The sequence below is a fragment of the Lissotriton helveticus genome, chromosome 1_1 (assembly GCF_964261635.1).
Source record: "Lissotriton helveticus chromosome 1_1, aLisHel1.1, whole genome shotgun sequence".
Classification (NCBI taxonomy): Eukaryota; Metazoa; Chordata; class Amphibia; order Caudata; family Salamandridae; genus Lissotriton; species Lissotriton helveticus.
In genome coordinates, this window is record NC_136057.1 from 2048795315 (window position 1) to 2048814787 (window position 19473).

Genomic DNA, 19473 nt, shown 5'->3' on the forward strand with positions numbered 1-19473 from the left:
AAAAAGGTTTCAGTAATGTTTACCAAGCTACCCAGGGCCTTATTTACATGGCCTTCCATGGCTTTGTAAATAAATGTAACTGAAGGCATCTGCCGGTGCTGCGTTACTTGCATTTCAACTTGGGAGGCATTACATTGGTGGAGCAAGGGTGCTCCCATGCATCTACTAATGAATGTTGGCACATTTCCAGATTTACAAAGACTTGTAAGCCTGGGAATGCATCAAAATGCTACTCCATGTGAGGTGTTACTAGAAGAAATATAGAAGAAATATCTTACTTTTCTTCTAGTTATTTCCTCTTGTTGTATGTGCTGTATCCTGCAGCACACATAGAAGAAGGAAAAGGATACTAAGGATTGTTTTTATGCAGGAAGGTGCCCCTTCCTCCACAAAAACAATTGTGCCTGTAATGCAGACACCCTTGCACTATGGTACAAGGGAAACTGTATTGGGGCTAGGTTGCACACAGTGAACCAGCGCAAGAAGAGAACAGAAATGCTCCATGTCTTTTTACACATAGAGCATTTCTGCTCTCCCCCTTTCATGCAATGCAACTTTGTTTGCCGCCCTGCGTTGCATGACAATATGGCCCATGGTGGCTTGATTGTGATGTGCTGAGAACCACCAGAGGTGGTGTGCTTCTTTGCAGGAAAATTGGGGTGATGGTTGTGATGACTTTGCAAATGATGCAGCTGGTTTTGAAAATGTTGCGGACTGACCAGGTGACCCAATGGAACCAATGGAATTCCATTAGGATAAGGGTGACATCATCATATTCCTTCAGGCTGTGAATAAGACGTCTATGGCCTGGCTATTCCTTCATTACACTTCCTAAAAGACATTTAAGTAAGTGAGAGCAGAAGTTGAAATTTGTATTTGTAAACTCTTAGAAATACAGGTAATTCGCAAATAGTATAATCTATTTGAATTGTTGTGTCCTACATTACATGCACTTCAGGACATTCTCTTGTAATTTCCTTTTGATGGTAGTCCATTGGGTTGCAAAAAGTTAATGCTAGGGAAATTCTTGTATGTATCTATACCAAGCATAGGAATTTACCTTCGATTGTGAACGGCACTGCTTTAGATTTCATGTATTAGAGTCGTTTATTGTACTATTTTTTTTTGTCTTGATAGATGATGATGAATGTGTAAATGCTACCCAGATATGTGGTGAGAATGCCAATTGTACAAATACACTTGGTAGCTATTACTGCATGTGTTCTGATGGCTTTAAATCCAGTGGCAATCCTGCTTTCACCACTAATGATGGAACTGCATGTGAAGGTAAGTGACAAAAAGAAGTATAAACGACTTTAGATTTATTGTTATGCATCTTATGAAATATTATTAAGAAAACAGCAGCCTCAAATGAAAGCAAATGTTAACATTATATTTTGTTTGCACCTCACAAAATGAGTAATATTTCATTAAATTGTTGTTACAGACAACTCATATTTTTCAGTTAGCATTCGATCAACAACAAGCCTGGAAAAATCTCTTATGAAACCGTGCCAATTAATGTGAACAGTTGTGTCTCAAACACACACTGACTGATAATATCAGTATTAATAATAGTCAATCAGTACTTGTAGAGCATGATAAACAATTGAAAACATTCTATAAAAATGTTGTCCCAGAACAGCAATCTACGAGAAAGAACCTTAAGGAACCAAGAGGTACTTGAATGACCTTAAACATCAGAAACACACATGCTCAGAAAATAAAGTGAAAGGAGAAATCTCTAGTGCTTGCAAATAAAAGATTCTCACAGTCACATGCCCAAGAATGCATGAAAGGTCATAGCACCAATAAGCTTCATGGACAAAGCAGGTTGCCTTGCATTCTTTTCCCTAAAAGTTTAAAGATATTCTAGGCGCATCTTTTCCATGTCTTAGTAGCATTTTACTGTCTGCCAACCATCTGAGGGAGTCTTTTAGGGAAGGATGTGATCTCAGGAAGAGTAGCCTGCAATGCATGAGTATTTTTCCACCTGATAGAGAACTGTTGGTAAACCCGATCCTCCCAGTCTGCAGCAATATACCATGTCAACTGACCCTAAGGGTGTGGCCATCTAACTTGGCCAGATAACTGTCCAGTATGGACAGTGGTGCCATCTGGGCATTTGTGGGGAAGAAAGTAATGGATAAAGGCAACCTGTTCCTTATCAGGGGTAATCTCTCCCTCTGATGGTTGAGAGATACACCTTAGTGGGAGGTGTGTAAGAGATTGTTCAGAGGTTGTTGAAAGTTGTTAGGAAGTGAGTGTATCATCCAATTTTGCCTAGCTATTTGCTAGAGGCTCACAATCCTCATAATTGATTTAGGAGAAATATTGCTGCCCAGCACTGAAGTGGCCTTCTTGAAGATGTCAAAGAGGGAGAAACAATGTCTTGCTACTCGGCTAGGCCCTGCTCCTCCTCCTCCTTTTGCTGTCAAGCAGTGCTGGATGGTGACATTGTTGCTTGTAGGAACATTAGATTCTTTGGATTGCCCATTATCCGCTGCCTGAAGATGATTCAGCATCAGGGGAAGAAGATGAACAAGCTACCATGGCTGCTTAGCTACCAATCCTCAGAAGTAATTTAGGAGGAACATTTCTGCCCAGCAGAAGTGGCCTTCTTGAAGATTTAGTCACATGTAAGTTTGTCTTTATGAATAGATCCCAGTGTTCGAACCTTATTGAACATTTTCAATGTGCTTATCACCTATGTTTATATTATTGATGGTGACGTGAATTATGCTCTCAATCGATGAAGGGTGTTATACAAGTCTCCATGAAAGTATGTTCATATTTAACCAAACTATTCATGAGCAATGCATTTCTTTTAGATGCACTACAGTTTGCACTACAGTTTCTAAAAGATGTATGTTGGCCACTAGTTTATGGAATCATCTTTCAATTACATTACAACTTTCCTTCAGTTGCACTGAACAACTGCAACCTCTGGCATTTGGAATGGTTTATTTGAGCAGATTGAGAGATTAAAGCAGAGATGCTTAGACTAATAGAGGCATTTCTGCCTAAAAAAGGGTCTGCTATTACAGGAGTGCTTTGAGAAATCTGCAACAACAACATGGTGATGAATTAATGTTCAGGTTGATCTCAATCACTGGTAATCACTCAAGGCTGCATTTCAGTCCATAATCTTTCCTCATCCTGCCACTGTAGAAAAAGGTCATCCTTATTAAAATCATTACTGGCCCTGCTCCTCATGGAAATAGTGGGTCCTGAAGCAGGATCAATGCTGATTTGATTATGGCTGGGTCTAATCTGAGGTGGCATGGTGGACAAAAAACAATGGATTGGGATTCAACCCGACCAATTACTAGTGGCAGAGATTAATTCAAGCATCCCACCAATCACTTTTTTTGTTACCGCTTTGCATTGCTCTACTTCAAGGGTGCATTTCATAGGTGGTACATTGGTGTTCCCATGCAATTACCAAATCTACCCATGTTTTTTTCCCCAAAAAGTTTTCTACCAACAAAATCAGACACGGTTTTGCAACAAAAAAAACACCACTTTGTAGCAAGCGAAAAAAGGAGGAATTAATTTTATTTCTCCTAATGTTTCCCACTTTGTGTGTATTCTACACTGAATAACAACAAACCAGTTTAAAGAGGGTCCAAGGGATATATGGTTTAAAGACCCGTGCCTAATTCTTATCCCCAGCTCCTACAACATGTATAACACAGAGAACACAGGGGGTCTACCAGCTCAATTATAAAGCTGTACTGTCATACCGAGTCACCAGGATCTCGGGGTGTATATATCACATAAAGACAGCGTATTTCAAACCACAAGCATAAGAACAACTTGGGGACTTGCCTGACATGCACCAGGGTTTGGCCAAATGATAGGACTGATCATTGAGTCAATTTGATGGGAACCCTTTGTTAATTGCTGAGGATTTGTCAGCCGTGTATGAATAATCCATGCTGTGCCGGTTGTTCTTATGCTTGTGGTTTCACCCTTTTTTGAAATACACTGTCTTTATGTGATATATACACCCCGAGATCCTGGTGACTCGGTATGACAGTACAGCTTTATAATTGAGCTGGTAGACCCCCTGTGTTCTGTGTATTCTGCACTGTACACTTTACAGCTCATATCCAAAAGTGGGAAAAGTTTTAAAGTTTGTCTAAGCAAAGCATTTTGTACTGGAAGGATACTTTTCAAACGCAAAACATATGCTAGAAATGGTGCAAACAATTTGCACTATTGAGCTAAGGTGTGTGTGGGCTTAGCAGCCTCCCTTTTCTTCTAGTAGATGTGGTGTTTACTCGCTCTCTCCTTTCCATGCAACACAGTGTAGAAAATTAGGTTACTGCGCTGTGCTGAGTGATACTTTTGTAATTCTGGGTTTCAGTTTGTTCGCCTAATTTACAGGTGGTGAAGCAGAGAGTTTCCACCAACGAAGGCTAATGTGGATTCCCCCTTGGAGACCCTTGCACTGGAAGTCCACACACACTGGGTTGGCAGAGTAACTATCACAGGAATTCCATCTATAGGAAATTTATCAGAAGCAACTATGTGTAGCCCCCTCCCCAGCCTTGATACTTATAAATGAATATGCTAAATGCAGGGCTTAGAATTACACATCTTTATTCCGGTGAGTGTAACTGCGAAATTCATCAGGAACCAAAGGTCTCTCATTCACAAGATAATAGATCTTCCCTTGTTAAATACATTTTTTTACAGACTTGTAGGAGTATATATATATATATATATATATATATATATATATATATATATATATATATATGTATTTATATATATATATATATATATATATATATATATATATTCTCCAGAAGCTATCAGCCGATAGCATAAGTCAGCACTCAACAAAGGATTTGTTTCCCAAGGTTTCACAATTTATTTTCAGAAAGCAGCATTCATTGCACAACACCAACGCGTTTCGCAACCCACTGTTGCTTGATCACGGTAGGGATACAATGTTACGGTTCTCTTTTGTATTTTTGAAACCAACAAATCCATGGCTGCGCCATGGGTTTTTCATTCAGCCCAGCGTATGCATGTCTCACAATGGGGTGGTGGGAACAACAGATTGCTTGGCACACTGATAATGATGTCCATGTGGAAAAAATAGCCAAGTGGATCAGATTCATAGACGACCTTCTGATAATTTGGGAAGGAACAGCCTTGGAATTTGAGAACTATTTTCGGATTCTCAATTCGTCCACTTCAAACATCCGCTTTACATACCATATCAGTAAAGACAGAGCAATTTTTCTCGACACAGAAATCTATATTCAAAATAACAAAGTGGAGACAACACTCCATAGAAAAGATACGGCAACCAACTCAATTTTACACTTCGACAGCTTCCACAAACCCTCTGTTAAGGAGAATATACCGTATGGGGAGTTTTTGAGGGCGAGAAGAATATGCTCAGAAGAAAAAGAATGGGAATCAAAAAGCAAAAACATGGCTCAAAGGTTTAAAACCAGAGGATACCACAATGCTATTATCAACAAAGGATGGCAAAGAGCAAACCAAAAAGAACGAAAAGACACTCTGATAACTAAGAAAACAACAGTAAACACCACCCAAAAAGCACCAAATGAAAGAAAAGTGAGATTGATACTGGATTACACGAGAGAATCAAAACAAATTGTGAATACTCTGAGAAAAAATTGGAAATTACTGCAATTAGACCAAACAATGGGTAAGATAATGGGCAATCACCCACTAGTTACATATCGCCGAGCTAAAAATCTCAGAGACAGATTGATACAGAGCCACTTCCAGGACAGAACCAAAAAGAAAAAGGGAATCCAATGGATGAATACGAAAGGATTCATCAAATGCCAACGGTGTAAGGTCTGCCAAATTGCCATAAATAAAAAAGAAGCAATGTTACCCAATAAAAAATTGTGGAAGATTAACCAATTGATAGACTGTACAAGCACACACGTGGTATATGTAATCGAATGCCCGTGAGCACTGAAATATATTGGGAGTACGAAGAAACAATTCAAATTACGTATCCTGGAGCATATTAGAGCCACAGTAAATAAAGACAAAAATAATGCTGTTGCGAAACATATGGAGTTGATGCACAACAGTGATTGGAAACTCCTAAAAACATATGCATTGGAATGTGTCTTGCCACACGAAAGGGGCGGAGATCAGGAGAAACAACTGAGACGCAGAGAATCCAGACAAATTCTAAACTTCCGAACGATGAGCCCTTGGGGTTTAAATCAGAGTGAGGAACTTTATGTACATTTATAATTAATTGGACAAATTGATAACTGTTTGTGTACCGGAATAATTTCTTTGTAATGAGAAATAGAGACTAATAGAAGATGAGTTTAACGATAATATGTGTATAAGTGGGAATGGGTTGGAACATCATGGAACAGCGTACCCTTGTGTGTGCATTATGACTTAATAATGACATAATAACTGGTGGAAAATATGAGAGTATATATATTCATGTTGGGGTGACAAAATAGCCTACAACCGAATTAGGCAATAAGGAATATAACTGAAGGGGTATTTATATGATGACCATTAGCCTACTAGAGGGCATTGATCAGTGTGCAATTCGGCATATATGCTCACCAGAGAGCTTTATTTCACATTAGATGTTGAAATCACTTTGCCCACCAGAGGGCAACAAAAACCCCCTTCCTCATACTTAATCGCCAAACATATTTAGAGCGCAAGTATTACCCTTCAATGTTTAGTAAACTTGAGTTAAATGTATGAATCACCAGATTATGTTTACACATTCAAAATGTTATATACTTGGTAACAATGCAATTGTGATATAATAATATCGCTGTTCCCAACCAAAACACTTTGTTTATAAAAACTACAATTCCCAAGCCACTTCCTGTCGTGGGAAAGGAAGTGAGATCAGCATTAGGTGTTTCAGGCGTTTTTTTTCAAAAATACAAAAGAGAACCGTAACATTGTATCCCTACCGTGATCAAGCAACAGTGGGTTGCGAAACGCGTTGGTGTTGTGCAATGAATGTTGCTTTCTGAAAATAAATTGTGAAACCTTGGGAAACAAATCCTTTGTTGAGTGCTGACTTATGCTATCGGCTAATAGCTTCTGGAGATTACATGAAAGCGGGGCTCTGCTTTGTAGTCGGCACCGGTGACAAGAGCGCCATTGGACTACGAGTTTGGAGCCAAAGCTGTGGATATATATATATATATATATATATATGTTTATGCAAACGCCCTGGAGCTTGGAGGCGCACTCGACGATTCTCTCCCTTCCAGGCTGACAATGCTTCCTGCTTAAGTAAGTTCGTGTGCTGTTTTCCTTGTGCCTACGCGTTTCAGGGCCATAAGCCCCTTCTTCCTGGGCTTTAAACAGCAACAATGAAATCCGCATTTTCACTTGAGGACATTTATTAACCAAGCCTCCCACATGGGCGTGTCAGTTTTACACATACCTGCGTGCATTGTGGGGCATGGAGTCCTATATGCAGATTGTCGTCATCATCTTTAAGTAAGTTCATGTTTGCGTTTAAAAGTTATTTCCTTATTCATCTATTTCTCTCTAAGTGAGTCACGTTCTTACAAGACAGGCTTCGTTTAGCATGTTGAGAGTCGTGCCGTTTTTCAGTGCTGAACAGTTCAGAACGCCGGCCTCAGTCAGCTGGAAGAAAACAGTTGAATTCCAGCTGGTGATGTTGCTGCCTCCCACGGCCAGACACCGTGTGTTAATGTTTATGCAAACGCCCTGGAGCTTGGAGGCGCACTCGACGATTCTCTCCCTTCCAGGCTGACAATGCTTCCTGCTTAAGTAAGTTCGTGTGCTGTTTTCCTTGTGCCTACGCGTTTCAGGGCCATAAGCCCCTTCTTCCTGGGCTTTAAACAGCAACAATGAAATCCGCATTTTCACTTGAGGACATTTATTAACCAAGCCTCCCACATGGGCGTGTCAGAGAAATAGATGAATAAGGAAATAACTTTTAAACGCAAACATGAACTTACTTAAAGATGATGACGACAATCTGCATATAGGACTCCATGCCCCACAATGCACGCAGGTATGTGTAAAACTGACACGCCCATGTGGGAGGCTTGGTTAATAAATGTCCTCAAGTGAAAATGCGGATTTCATTGTTGCTGTTTAAAGCCCAGGAAGAAGGGGCTTATGGCCCTGAAACGCGTAGGCACAAGGAAAACAGCACACGAACTTACTTAAGCAGGAAGCATTGTCAGCCTGGAAGGGAGAGAATCGTCGAGTGCGCCTCCAAGCTCCAGGGCGTTTGCATAAACATTAACACACGGTGTCTGGCCGTGGGAGGCAGCAACATCACCAGCTGGAATTCAACTGTTTTCTTCCAGCTGACTGAGGCCGGCGTTCTGAACTGTTCAGCACTGAAAAACGGCACGACTCTCAACATGCTAAACGAAGCCTGTCTTGTAAGAACGTGACTCACTTAGAGAGAAATAGATGAATAAGGAAATAACTTTTAAACGCAAACATGAACTTACTTAAAGATGATGACGACAATCTGCATATAGGACTCCATGCCCCACAATGCACGCAGGTATGTGTAAAACTGACACGCCCATGTGGGAGGCTTGGTTAATAAATGTCCTCAAGTGAAAATGCGGATTTCATTGTTGCTGTTTAAAGCCCAGGAAGAAGGGGCTTATGGCCCTGAAACGCGTAGGCACAAGGAAAACAGCACACGAACTTACTTAAGCAGGAAGCATTGTCAGCCTGGAAGGGAGAGAATCGTCGAGTGCGCCTCCAAGCTCCAGGGCGTTTGCATAAACATTAACACACGGTGTCTGGCCGTGGGAGGCAGCAACATCACCAGCTGGAATTCAACTGTTTTCTTCCAGCTGACTGAGGCCGGCGTTCTGAACTGTTCAGCACTGAAAAACGGCACGACTCTCAACATGCTAAACGAAGCCTGTCTTGTAAGAACGTGACTCACTTAGAGAGAAATAGATGAATAAGGAAATAACTTTTAAACGCAAACATGAACTTACTTAAAGATGATGACGACAATCTGCATATAGGACTCCATGCCCCACAATGCACGCAGGTATGTGTAAAACTGACACGCCCATGTGGGAGGCTTGGTTAATAAATGTCCTCAAGTGAAAATGCGGATTTCATTGTTGCTGTTTAAAGCCCAGGAAGAAGGGGCTTATGGCCCTGAAACGCGCAGGCACAAGGAAAACAGCACACGAACTTACTTAAGCAGGAAGCATTGTCAGCCTGGAAGGGAGAGAATCGTCGAGTGCGCCTCCAAGCTCCAGGGCGTTTGCATAAACATTAACACACGGTGTCTGGCCGTGGGAGGCAGCAACATCACCAGCTGGAATTCAACTGTTTTCTTCCAGCTGACTGAGGCCGGCGTTCTGAACTGTTCAGCACTGAAAAACGGCACGACTCTCAACATGCTAAACGAAGCCTGTCTTGTAAGAACGTGACTCACTTAGAGAGAAATAGATGAATAAGGAAATAACTTTTAAACGCAAACATGAACTTACTTAAAGATGATGACGACAATCTGCATATAGGACTCCATGCCCCACAATGCACGCAGGTATGTGTAAAACTGACACGCCCATGTGGGAGGCTTGGTTAATAAATGTCCTCAAGTGAAAATGCGGATTTCATTGTTGCTGTTTAAAGCCCAGGAAGAAGGGGCTTATGGCCCTGAAACGCGTAGGCACAAGGAAAACAGCACACGAACTTACTTAAGCAGGAAGCATTGTCAGCCTGGAAGGGAGAGAATCGTCGAGTGCGCCTCCAAGCTCCAGGGCGTTTGCATAAACATTAACACACGGTGTCTGGCCGTGGGAGGCAGCAACATCACCAGCTGGAATTCAACAGTTTTCTTCCAGCTGACTGAGGCCGGCGTTCTGAACTGTTCAGCACTGAAAAACGGCACGACTCTCAACATGCTAAACGAAGCCTGTCTTGTAAGAACGTGACTCACTTAGAGAGAAATAGATGAATAAGGAAATAACTTTTAAACGCAAACATGAACTTACTTAAAGATGATGACGACAATCTGCATATAGGACTCCATGCCCCACAATGCACGCAGGTATGTGTAAAACTGACACGCCCATGTGGGAGGCTTGGTTAATAAATGTCCTCAAGTGAAAATGCGGATTTCATTGTTGCTGTTTAAAGCCCAGGAAGAAGGGGCTTATGGCCCTGAAACGCGTAGGCACAAGGAAAACAGCACACGAACTTACTTAAGCAGGAAGCATTGTCAGCCTGGAAGGGAGAGAATCGTCGAGTGCGCCTCCAAGCTCCAGGGCGTTTGCATAAACATTAACACACGGTGTCTGGCCGTGGGAGGCAGCAACATCACCAGCTGGAATTCAACTGTTTTCTTCCAGCTGACTGAGGCCGGCGTTCTGAACTGTTCAGCACTGAAAAACGGCACGACTCTCAACATGCTAAACGAAGCCTGTCTTGTAAGAACGTGACTCACTTAGAGAGAAATAGATGAATAAGGAAATAACTTTTAAACGCAAACATGAACTTACTTAAAGATGATGACGACAATCTGCATATAGGACTCCATGCCCCACAATGCACGCAGGTATGTGTAAAACTGACACGCCCATGTGGGAGGCTTGGTTAATAAATGTCCTCAAGTGAAAATGCGGATTTCATTGTTGCTGTTTAAAGCCCAGGAAGAAGGGGCTTATGGCCCTGAAACGCGTAGGCACAAGGAAAACAGCACACGAACTTACTTAAGCAGGAAGCATTGTCAGCCTGGAAGGGAGAGAATCGTCGAGTGCGCCTCCAAGCTCCAGGGCGTTTGCATAAACATTAACACACGGTGTCTGGCCGTGGGAGGCAGCAACATCACCAGCTGGAATTCAACTGTTTTCTTCCAGCTGACTGAGGCCGGCGTTCTGAACTGTTCAGCACTGAAAAACGGCACGACTCTCAACATGCTAAACGAAGCCTGTCTTGTAAGAACGTGACTCACTTAGAGAGAAATAGATGAATAAGGAAATAACTTTTAAACGCAAACATGAACTTACTTAAAGATGATGACGACAATCTGCATATAGGACTCCATGCCCCACAATGCACGCAGGTATGTGTAAAACTGACACGCCGATGTGGGAGGCTTGGTTAATAAATGTCCTCAAGTGAAAATGCGGATTTCATTGTTGCTGTTTAAAGCCCAGGAAGAAGGGGCTTATGGCCCTGAAACGCGTAGGCACAAGGAAAACAGCACACGAACTTACTTAAGCAGGAAGCATTGTCAGCCTGGAAGGGAGAGAATCGTCGAGTGCGCCTCCAAGCTCCAGGGCGTTTGCATAAACATTAACACACGGTGTCTGGCCGTGGGAGGCAGCAACATCACCAGCTGGAATTCAACTGTTTTCTTCCAGCTGACTGAGGCCGGCGTTCTGAACTGTTCAGCACTGAAAAACGGCACGACTCTCAACATGCTAAACGAAGCCTGTCTTGTAAGAACGTGACTCACTTAGAGAGAAATAGATGAATAAGGAAATAACTTTTAAACGCAAACATGAACTTACTTAAAGATGATGACGACAATCTGCATATAGGATTCCATGCCCCACAATGCACGCAGGTATGTGTAAAACTGACACGCCCATGTGGGAGGCTTGGTTAATAAATGTCCTCAAGTGAAAATGCGGATTTCATTGTTGCTGTTTAAAGCCCAGGAAGAAGGGGCTTATGGCCCTGAAACGCGTAGGCACAAGGAAAACAGCACACGAACTTACTTAAGCAGGAAGCATTGTCAGCCTGGAAGGGAGAGAATCGTCGAGTGCGCCTCCAAGCTCCAGGGCGTTTGCATAAACATTAACACACGGTGTCTGGCCGTGGGAGGCAGCAACATCACCAGCTGGAATTCAACTGTTTTCTTCCAGCTGACTGAGGCCGGCGTTCTGAACTGTTCAGCACTGAAAAACGGCACGACTCTCAACATGCTAAACGAAGCCTGTCTTGTAAGAACGTGACTCACTTAGAGAGAAATAGATGAATAAGGAAATAACTTTTAAACGCAAACATGAACTTACTTAAAGATGATGACGACAATCTGCATATAGGACTCCATGCCCCACAATGCACGCAGGTATGTGTAAAACTGACACGCCCATGTGGGAGGCTTGGTTAATAAATGTCCTCAAGTGAAAATGCGGATTTCATTGTTGCTGTTTAAAGCCCAGGAAGAAGGGGCTTATGGCCCTGAAACGCGTAGGCACAAGGAAAACAGCACACGAACTTACTTAAGCAGGAAGCATTGTCAGCCTGGAAGGGAGAGAATCGTCGAGTGCGCCTCCAAGCTCCAGGGCGTTTGCATAAACATTAACACACGGTGTCTGGCCGTGGGAGGCAGCAACATCACCAGCTGGAATTCAACTGTTTTCTTCCAGCTGACTGAGGCCGGCGTTCTGAACTGTTCAGCACTGAAAAACGGCACGACTCTCAACATGCTAAACGAAGCCTGTCTTGTAAGAACGTGACTCACTTAGAGAGAAATAGATGAATAAGGAAATAACTTTTAAACGCAAACATGAACTTACTTAAAGATGATGACGACAATCTGCATATAGGACTCCATGCCCCACAATGCACGCAGGTATGTGTAAAACTGACACGCCCATGTGGGAGGCTTGGTTAATAAATGTCCTCAAGTGAAAATGCGGATTTCATTGTTGCTGTTTAAAGCCCAGGAAGAAGGGGCTTATGGCCCTGAAACGCGTAGGCACAAGGAAAACAGCACACGAACTTACTTAAGCAGGAAGCATTGTCAGCCTGGAAGGGAGAGAATCGTCGAGTGCGCCTCCAAGCTCCAGGGCGTTTGCATAAACATATATATATATATACATATATATCCAGCCAACAAAGTCGCGAAAGCTCCTGCCTCTTTGGGTGAGGAGTGGTCAGCGAGGTAGCGAGCCTCTAAAAGTCGCTGCTAGCATTTTCTTGCCCTTCTCTTTTTCTGTTTCTAGCACTCCTCTGAACCTGGTTCTTTCCACTTTTAGCATTATCATTTCCCACAATGTATATCTCAGTGTTGCATAGCAGTGCAGTACCTTTTTCACTGCCTTACTCACAGGTTTCTGGCCAACAATGAATAAACTTCTCATTGAGGCTTTCGTTCTCACCAAATGCTTAACACTGGCTGGAGTGGCACTTTGACTCCACAAATGTTGATCTTCACATTGATTGAGGCACATTTGGCATGCACAAGCAGTTTGCTGGACAACGGCACACTCTCTGGGTGAGCCCTATTGATCTTCGGTTTATGTATCCTGACCTCGCTGCCAGTTGTAGTTTCCTCTTGAACCAGAGTAAATGAATACGCCACACAAGGACCTTAGTATTACACATCTTTATTTCTTTTGTGTAACTGCAAACTCAGCATTCTAACCATGAACTCTATTCACCAAACCCGAACACTTACATCATAGTTCTACAAAGTCCACCAGGAACGAAAAGGGTCCCATCATCGCTAACTCACAAGACCCTACACTTTGCGCAGTACAAAAGTGCCTCAGTGACAGTAATTGTTCATATTATGCTCAGCCCTCCACAGGGCTTGGTCGCCCCACTCACTGCTGCCGCTCCTGCCTGCCTTTGCCGCCTCCTGCCTGCAGATTCCTTCGTTCGCTGCCCGCTGCTGCTGGGAATTTCCCGCTGCTCCTGGGAATTTCCCGCTGCTCCTGGGAATTTCCCGCTGCCCGCTGCTTCTTGGAATTTCCCGCCGCTGCCTCCCTGCGGCCCCGCCCCCCTGTGATTCCATTCGCCGCCCCGCTCCCGCCACCCAGCTGCTCCTCCCTCCCGGCTCCTTACTTATGACGCCCCCAGAGCGACCGCGCAGCGGACGTGCGCAGCGGGAGCACCGATTGAGCGCCGAAGGTGCGCCAAAGGTAAGCCCGTCTGCGCCCGTCCGCGCCTGGCCCGTGCCCAGCGCCAGGACCCCTGGCCCTCCCCGCCGAGGCAAGACGACTCGACTGACATACGAGGCCACCACTCTCAACGCACTCAATGCCGGCCGGACCCACGCCTGCTGCCGAGCCACCCCGAGACGCACCTGCGGACCCTTCACCTGCTGCACCTGCAAGTTCACCTGCCTCCGAACCTGCCCCGCACCCGCCAAGACAAACACCAGCAGCAACCACCTCAAGCACATCCTGATCAACACCCGCTCCGTCCACAGACACGCCGTGGAACTCTGGAACCTCCTCGACGCTACATCACCGGACGTCGCCTTCCTCACGGAAACCTGGATGAACGCCTCCTCTGCACCCGACATTGCCATCGCCATCCCGGACGGGTACAAGATCATCAGGAGGGACTGCATCAACCAGACCGGAGATGGCATCGCCATCGTCCACAGGAACACCATCCGCGCCACGACCGACGCCAACGACTCCTTCGCCGCAGCCGAACATCTCTACTTCCAGATTCACACCGACCCTAAGACGACCCTCAGAGGCACCCTCGTCTACAGACCCCCGGGACCACGCACACAATTCAGTGAAGACATCACAGACTTCATCAGCCCGCACGCCCTCCCCTCCACTGACTACATCCTCCTCGGGGACCTCAACTTTCACCTGGAGAACAACAAGGACCGCAACACCACCGCCCTGCTGGAAAACCTCGCCAACCTCGGACTCAAGCAACTGGTCAACACCCCAACCCACTACGCCGGCCACACGCTTGATCCCGTCTTCTCTTCCAGCAAGTACATCACCTTCAGCCACGCCACCGGACTCCACTGGACCGACCACAGCTGCGTCCACTTCAGCTTCAAAAGATCCACGACCCACCACCACCCGCAACAGGTACCTCACAGGAATTGGAGCAAGATCACCGCAGACCAGCTCACCACCTCCCTCAGCCAGAGCCCACCCGCCAACACAACGGACCCCAACGAAGCAGCCCGCAACTTCACACAGTGGCTGACCGCCTGCGTCGACGACCTCGCGCCACTAAAGAACCCTCCCAGCAGACCAAGAAGCAAGAAGGTATCCTGGTTCACCGACGACCTCAAGGACTCCAAGAAGACCTGCCGCACCCTCGAGAAAGCCTGGCTCCTCGACCGGACCACCGACAACATGACCACCCTCAAACACGCTACCCGCAAGCACCACCAGCTCATCCACACCACCAAGAAGAAATCCCTGAAGGAACGACTGGACAACAACGCCCACGACAGCAAAGAGCTCTTCACTATCGTCAAGCAGTTCTCCAACCCCAGCACCGACACCAACGACATCACTCCATCACAAGACCTCTGCGACTCCCTCGCCTCGTTCTTCCACCGCAAGATCGCCGACATCCACAACAGCTTCGGCGCCCCACCCACGCACCCAACCGTTGAACCAACGCCCCCCACCGCCACCCTTCGCACCTGGACCACGGTGACCACCGAAGACACAGCCCGCACGATGAACACCATCCAATCCGGATCACCGACCGACCCCTGCCCACACCACGTCTTCAACAAGGCCGACTCCACCATCGCACCCCAACTCCGGAACATCATCAACGCCTCCTTCAACACCGCCACCTTCCCGGAGAGCTGGAAGCACGCCGAGATCAGCGCCCTCCTGAAGAAACCTACAGCGGACCCCACCGATCTCAAAAACTTCCGCCCCATCTCGCTCCTCCCTTTTCCTGCTAAAGTCATCGAGAAGATCGTCAACAGACAGCTGACCACCTTCCTCGAGACGAACGGATCCCTCGACCCCTCGCAGTCCGGCTTCAGAGCCAACCACAGCACCGAGACCGCCCTCATCGCAGCCACCAACGACATCCGGACCCTGCTCGACAAGGGGGAAACAGTGGCCCTCATCCTCCTGGACCTCAGCCACCGCACCCTAGTCCTGTAACCAAGACTAGGTCTGGGCTCTCGGGCAATAAGGACAAGCCCTAGTCCAGCGCCTCAGCAACATCGGTATCCAAGAGAAGGCACTGGAGTGGATCATCTCGTTCCTCGCCGGTAGAACACAAAGAGTCCGCCTGCCCCCATTTCGCTCCGAGGCCACCAAAGTCATCTGCGGCGTCCCGCAAGGATCTTCACTCAGCCCCACCCTCTTCACATCTACATGAAACCTCTCGCAGCCATCGCACGCCAGCACAACCTCAACATCATCTCTTACGCCGACGACACCCAGCCGATCCTCTCCCTCACCAGAGACCCCGACACCGCCAGTACCTGCCTACACGAAGGGATGAAAGACGTCGCCGAGTGGATGAAGGACAGCCGCCTGAAACTGAACTCGGACAAGACGGAAGTCCTCATCCTGGGATCTTCGCCCTCCGCCTGGGACGACTCCTGGTGGCCCCCAGCCCTGGGCACCACACCCAAGCCAACCGACCACGCACGCAACCTGGGCTTCATCCTGGACCCCTCCCTCTCGATGACCAGACAAGTCAACGCCGTCTCCTCATCGTGCTTCAACACCCTGCGTATGCTTCGCAAGATCTTCCGCTGGATCCCGACCGAGACCAGGAAGACTGTCACCCAGGCACTCGTCACCAGCCGACTGGACTACGGAAACGCCCTCTACGCCGGAACCACAGCCAAGCTACAGAAAAGACTCCAGCGCATCCAGAACGCCTCTGCCCGACTCATCCTGGATGTCCCCCGACGCAGCCACATCTCCAGCCACCTGAGGAACCTGCACTGGCTCCCCGTCGACAAGAGGATCACGTTCCGGCTCCTCACCCACGCATACAAGTCTCTCCACGACCTGGGCCCCAAGTACCTCAACGACCGCCTGACCTTCTACACGCCCACCCACCAGCTACGGTCCACCAGCCTCGCCCTCGCAGCCGTACCACGCATCCGAAGAGCCACCGCCGGAGGAAGATCCTTCTCTTACCTGGCTGCCAAGACTTGGAACTCCCTCCCCATCCACCTTCGGCTGACCCAGGACCATCTCGCCTTCAGGAAACAACTCAAGACCTGGCTGTTCGAGGAGTAGCATACCCCTCCCCCCAAGCGCCTTGAGACCCTCCCGGGTGAGTAGTGCGCTATACAAATGGCATGATTGATTGATTGATTGATTATTACAAAATCATACCCCTACTTTTGAAGTTTGTTTGAGGGGTTAGAAATACCATGGAACCTGCTTGGCATTTCACTCAGCCTACAGTGGAGCTCGCAGTAAAGTGGACCCACTACAGGATTATAGATCCCCGACAGGCAAGATATCTAAAATGTGCAGGATAACTTTCAACTGGCGGGGTAAGTTAATGCCTATCACTGACACAGTGGGCTGGGTTTAAATGATTATTAACCCATATGCTTTATAAATAAAGAGGTCTACTGTTTGTTTCTTCATTATCTGATTCATATGTTTAATCTATTTGGCCATGTGGTTAGTGTGCCTTTCTATACTGATTCCTAAGACCCACAAGCTCACATTTAGGATTGATCTTTCAAGGTCCTTATTTTGTGACCCTGCAATAACTTGTACCCTTCAATCAGAGAAACACATTCTCTCATTCATTTACAAATCTTACAAACAACTGCTACTTTTCTTTGAGCAATTTATGAATTCTATAGTTCTACTGTTCAAATAGTTTATTGTTTTTACTCTTCTCTCTTGCTTGATAGCACAAAGAAACTGCATACATATGCTTTATGATAAAATATTTCAAGGGTTTTATTCCCCATGAAAATCACATTCCTTCCCTGCAGACAAAACGATCAATTGTTTGAAAGCTTGAATTTATTAAAGTTCTTTTGTATAATAAATTCTTCTAGCAGATCATTGATTCACTGCAAATGTTATTCTGTGTTTAATTTCTGTGCTAGTATTATAGTCTACCATCGATTGGATAAGTGGGTTGTCTTTCTCTTCATCAAATAATTATGCGTAAAGTTCATAAACTAAATTGAAGTAAATTACATGCTGGATTCCCGTAGATTCTTCCCAGTTTCACTCAGAGTTTGTGTCTAACATTTAGGTCCAGTTTTCTAGGCTGAAGACAATGAATGATTGTTTCGTATGCCTTGCACTGTAATTTTTGATGTGGTAATATGAAGACTTGGTTATAGGGTGACAGGATAAATCTAAAGCCTAAAAGATATGGAGTTAAAATTTTCCCATCACCTAACCAATTAAAAACAAATCTAAATTATTTTGCTAAAAATCATACCATTGGTATACAATGTGTACTGTGATACTAAAGTGACAGTTGGGATTTTAGGATTTAAGGTAATCCTCCCTAATCTTCTTACAGAGGATTATCATCTCTGTACTTCATGAATCCGGAGTTTAGCCATCCTTCACATGGAGGAAGCATAATTTCAAGGCGCAAGTTGGTGGCCTAGAGCCACCAACTTACATGGAGCTTCAAGAGCATTTTTGGTAGCAGAATAACCTTAAGTGCTTTCATTGTTTAAGCATTTGATGGCAAGTGTTTATTTGTTCCTTCTACTCCTAATTAATAATTCTCTCAGGTGCTGTTAGTAATAGTTAGAATATTTCAGAAAATGAGCATGACATTTCCATATCAAGAATGTGTGCTCTGTTCATTCCTTTGGCTAGGGGCAAATCAATTATTCTGTTAACACATGTGAAAAGTCCTTTTTTGAAAGTATTTTTGTTTTTTGCAATTTTATTTCGACAATTCTTTATTTTGATTTATTCCAACACTTTTTTACTACTTTCTGCATTTTTTGAATTTCATGAAGTTTGCAAAACGATGTGTTCAATTTCTTCTGTTCTCTGTGGTAAGTGTGTGTGTACTCCTAATGTAAGACAGGTTAAGGAGTTTTATCACATACTGATTTTGTATTCACAGACAAGACACCACAGATACAAAGGGAAAGTAAATGTCCACTATTATCGGTTTGAGATAAAATACCTTGTACAATTTGTCTCAGTTGCAACAATATATTTAAGATGCTTCTGTGCTAGGTAGATAAGTTTACAAAAACATATAAATAATCAATGCAATATTGTAATAAACATTGGCCAAGCCAATAGGTACCGGCAGTGTCCTAGCTATTGGCCTTTCAATCTGAATGTTAATCAATCAATCATAGCATTTGTAAAGCTCACTACTCACCCGCGCTGCTACTGCTCGAAGAGCCAGGTCTTGAGGAGTCTTATGAAGGTCGGCAGGTCTTGGGTCTGCCATAGGTGGGTGGGAGGGTGTTCCAGGTCTTGGCGGTGAGTGGGAGAAAGATCTGCCAACAGAGGTTGCTCTTTGGATGCGGTGGACTGCGGCGAAGGCGATTCCGGTGGAGCAGAGCTGGCGGGTGGGGGTGTAGAAGCTGTGTCGGCAGTTGAGGTATGCTGGTCCGGTGTTGTGGAGTGCTTTGTGTGCATGGGTGAGGAGCTTAAAAGTTATCCTCTTGTTGACGGGGAGTCAGTGCAGGTCTCTCAGGTGGAGTATGACGTGGCTGAGGTGGGGGGATGTCAAGGATCAGGTGCGCGGAGGCGTTCTGGATGCGTTGCAGCCGTCTCAGGAGTT

The 19473-nt window shown here is 45.3% G+C and overlaps 1 protein-coding gene across 1 annotated transcript in view; it reads left to right on the forward strand.

The window, feature by feature from the left end:
* ADGRL4 (adhesion G protein-coupled receptor L4) overlaps positions 1 to 19473 on the forward strand; it is a 654086-nt gene that overhangs the window by 272783 nt on the left and 361830 nt on the right. Inside the window, exon 3 of the mRNA XM_078644908.1 lies at positions 1138 to 1287. Within this exon, the coding sequence (XP_078501034.1) occupies positions 1138 to 1287 (150 nt within the window). The remainder of the gene's footprint in view (positions 1 to 1137; positions 1288 to 19473) is intronic.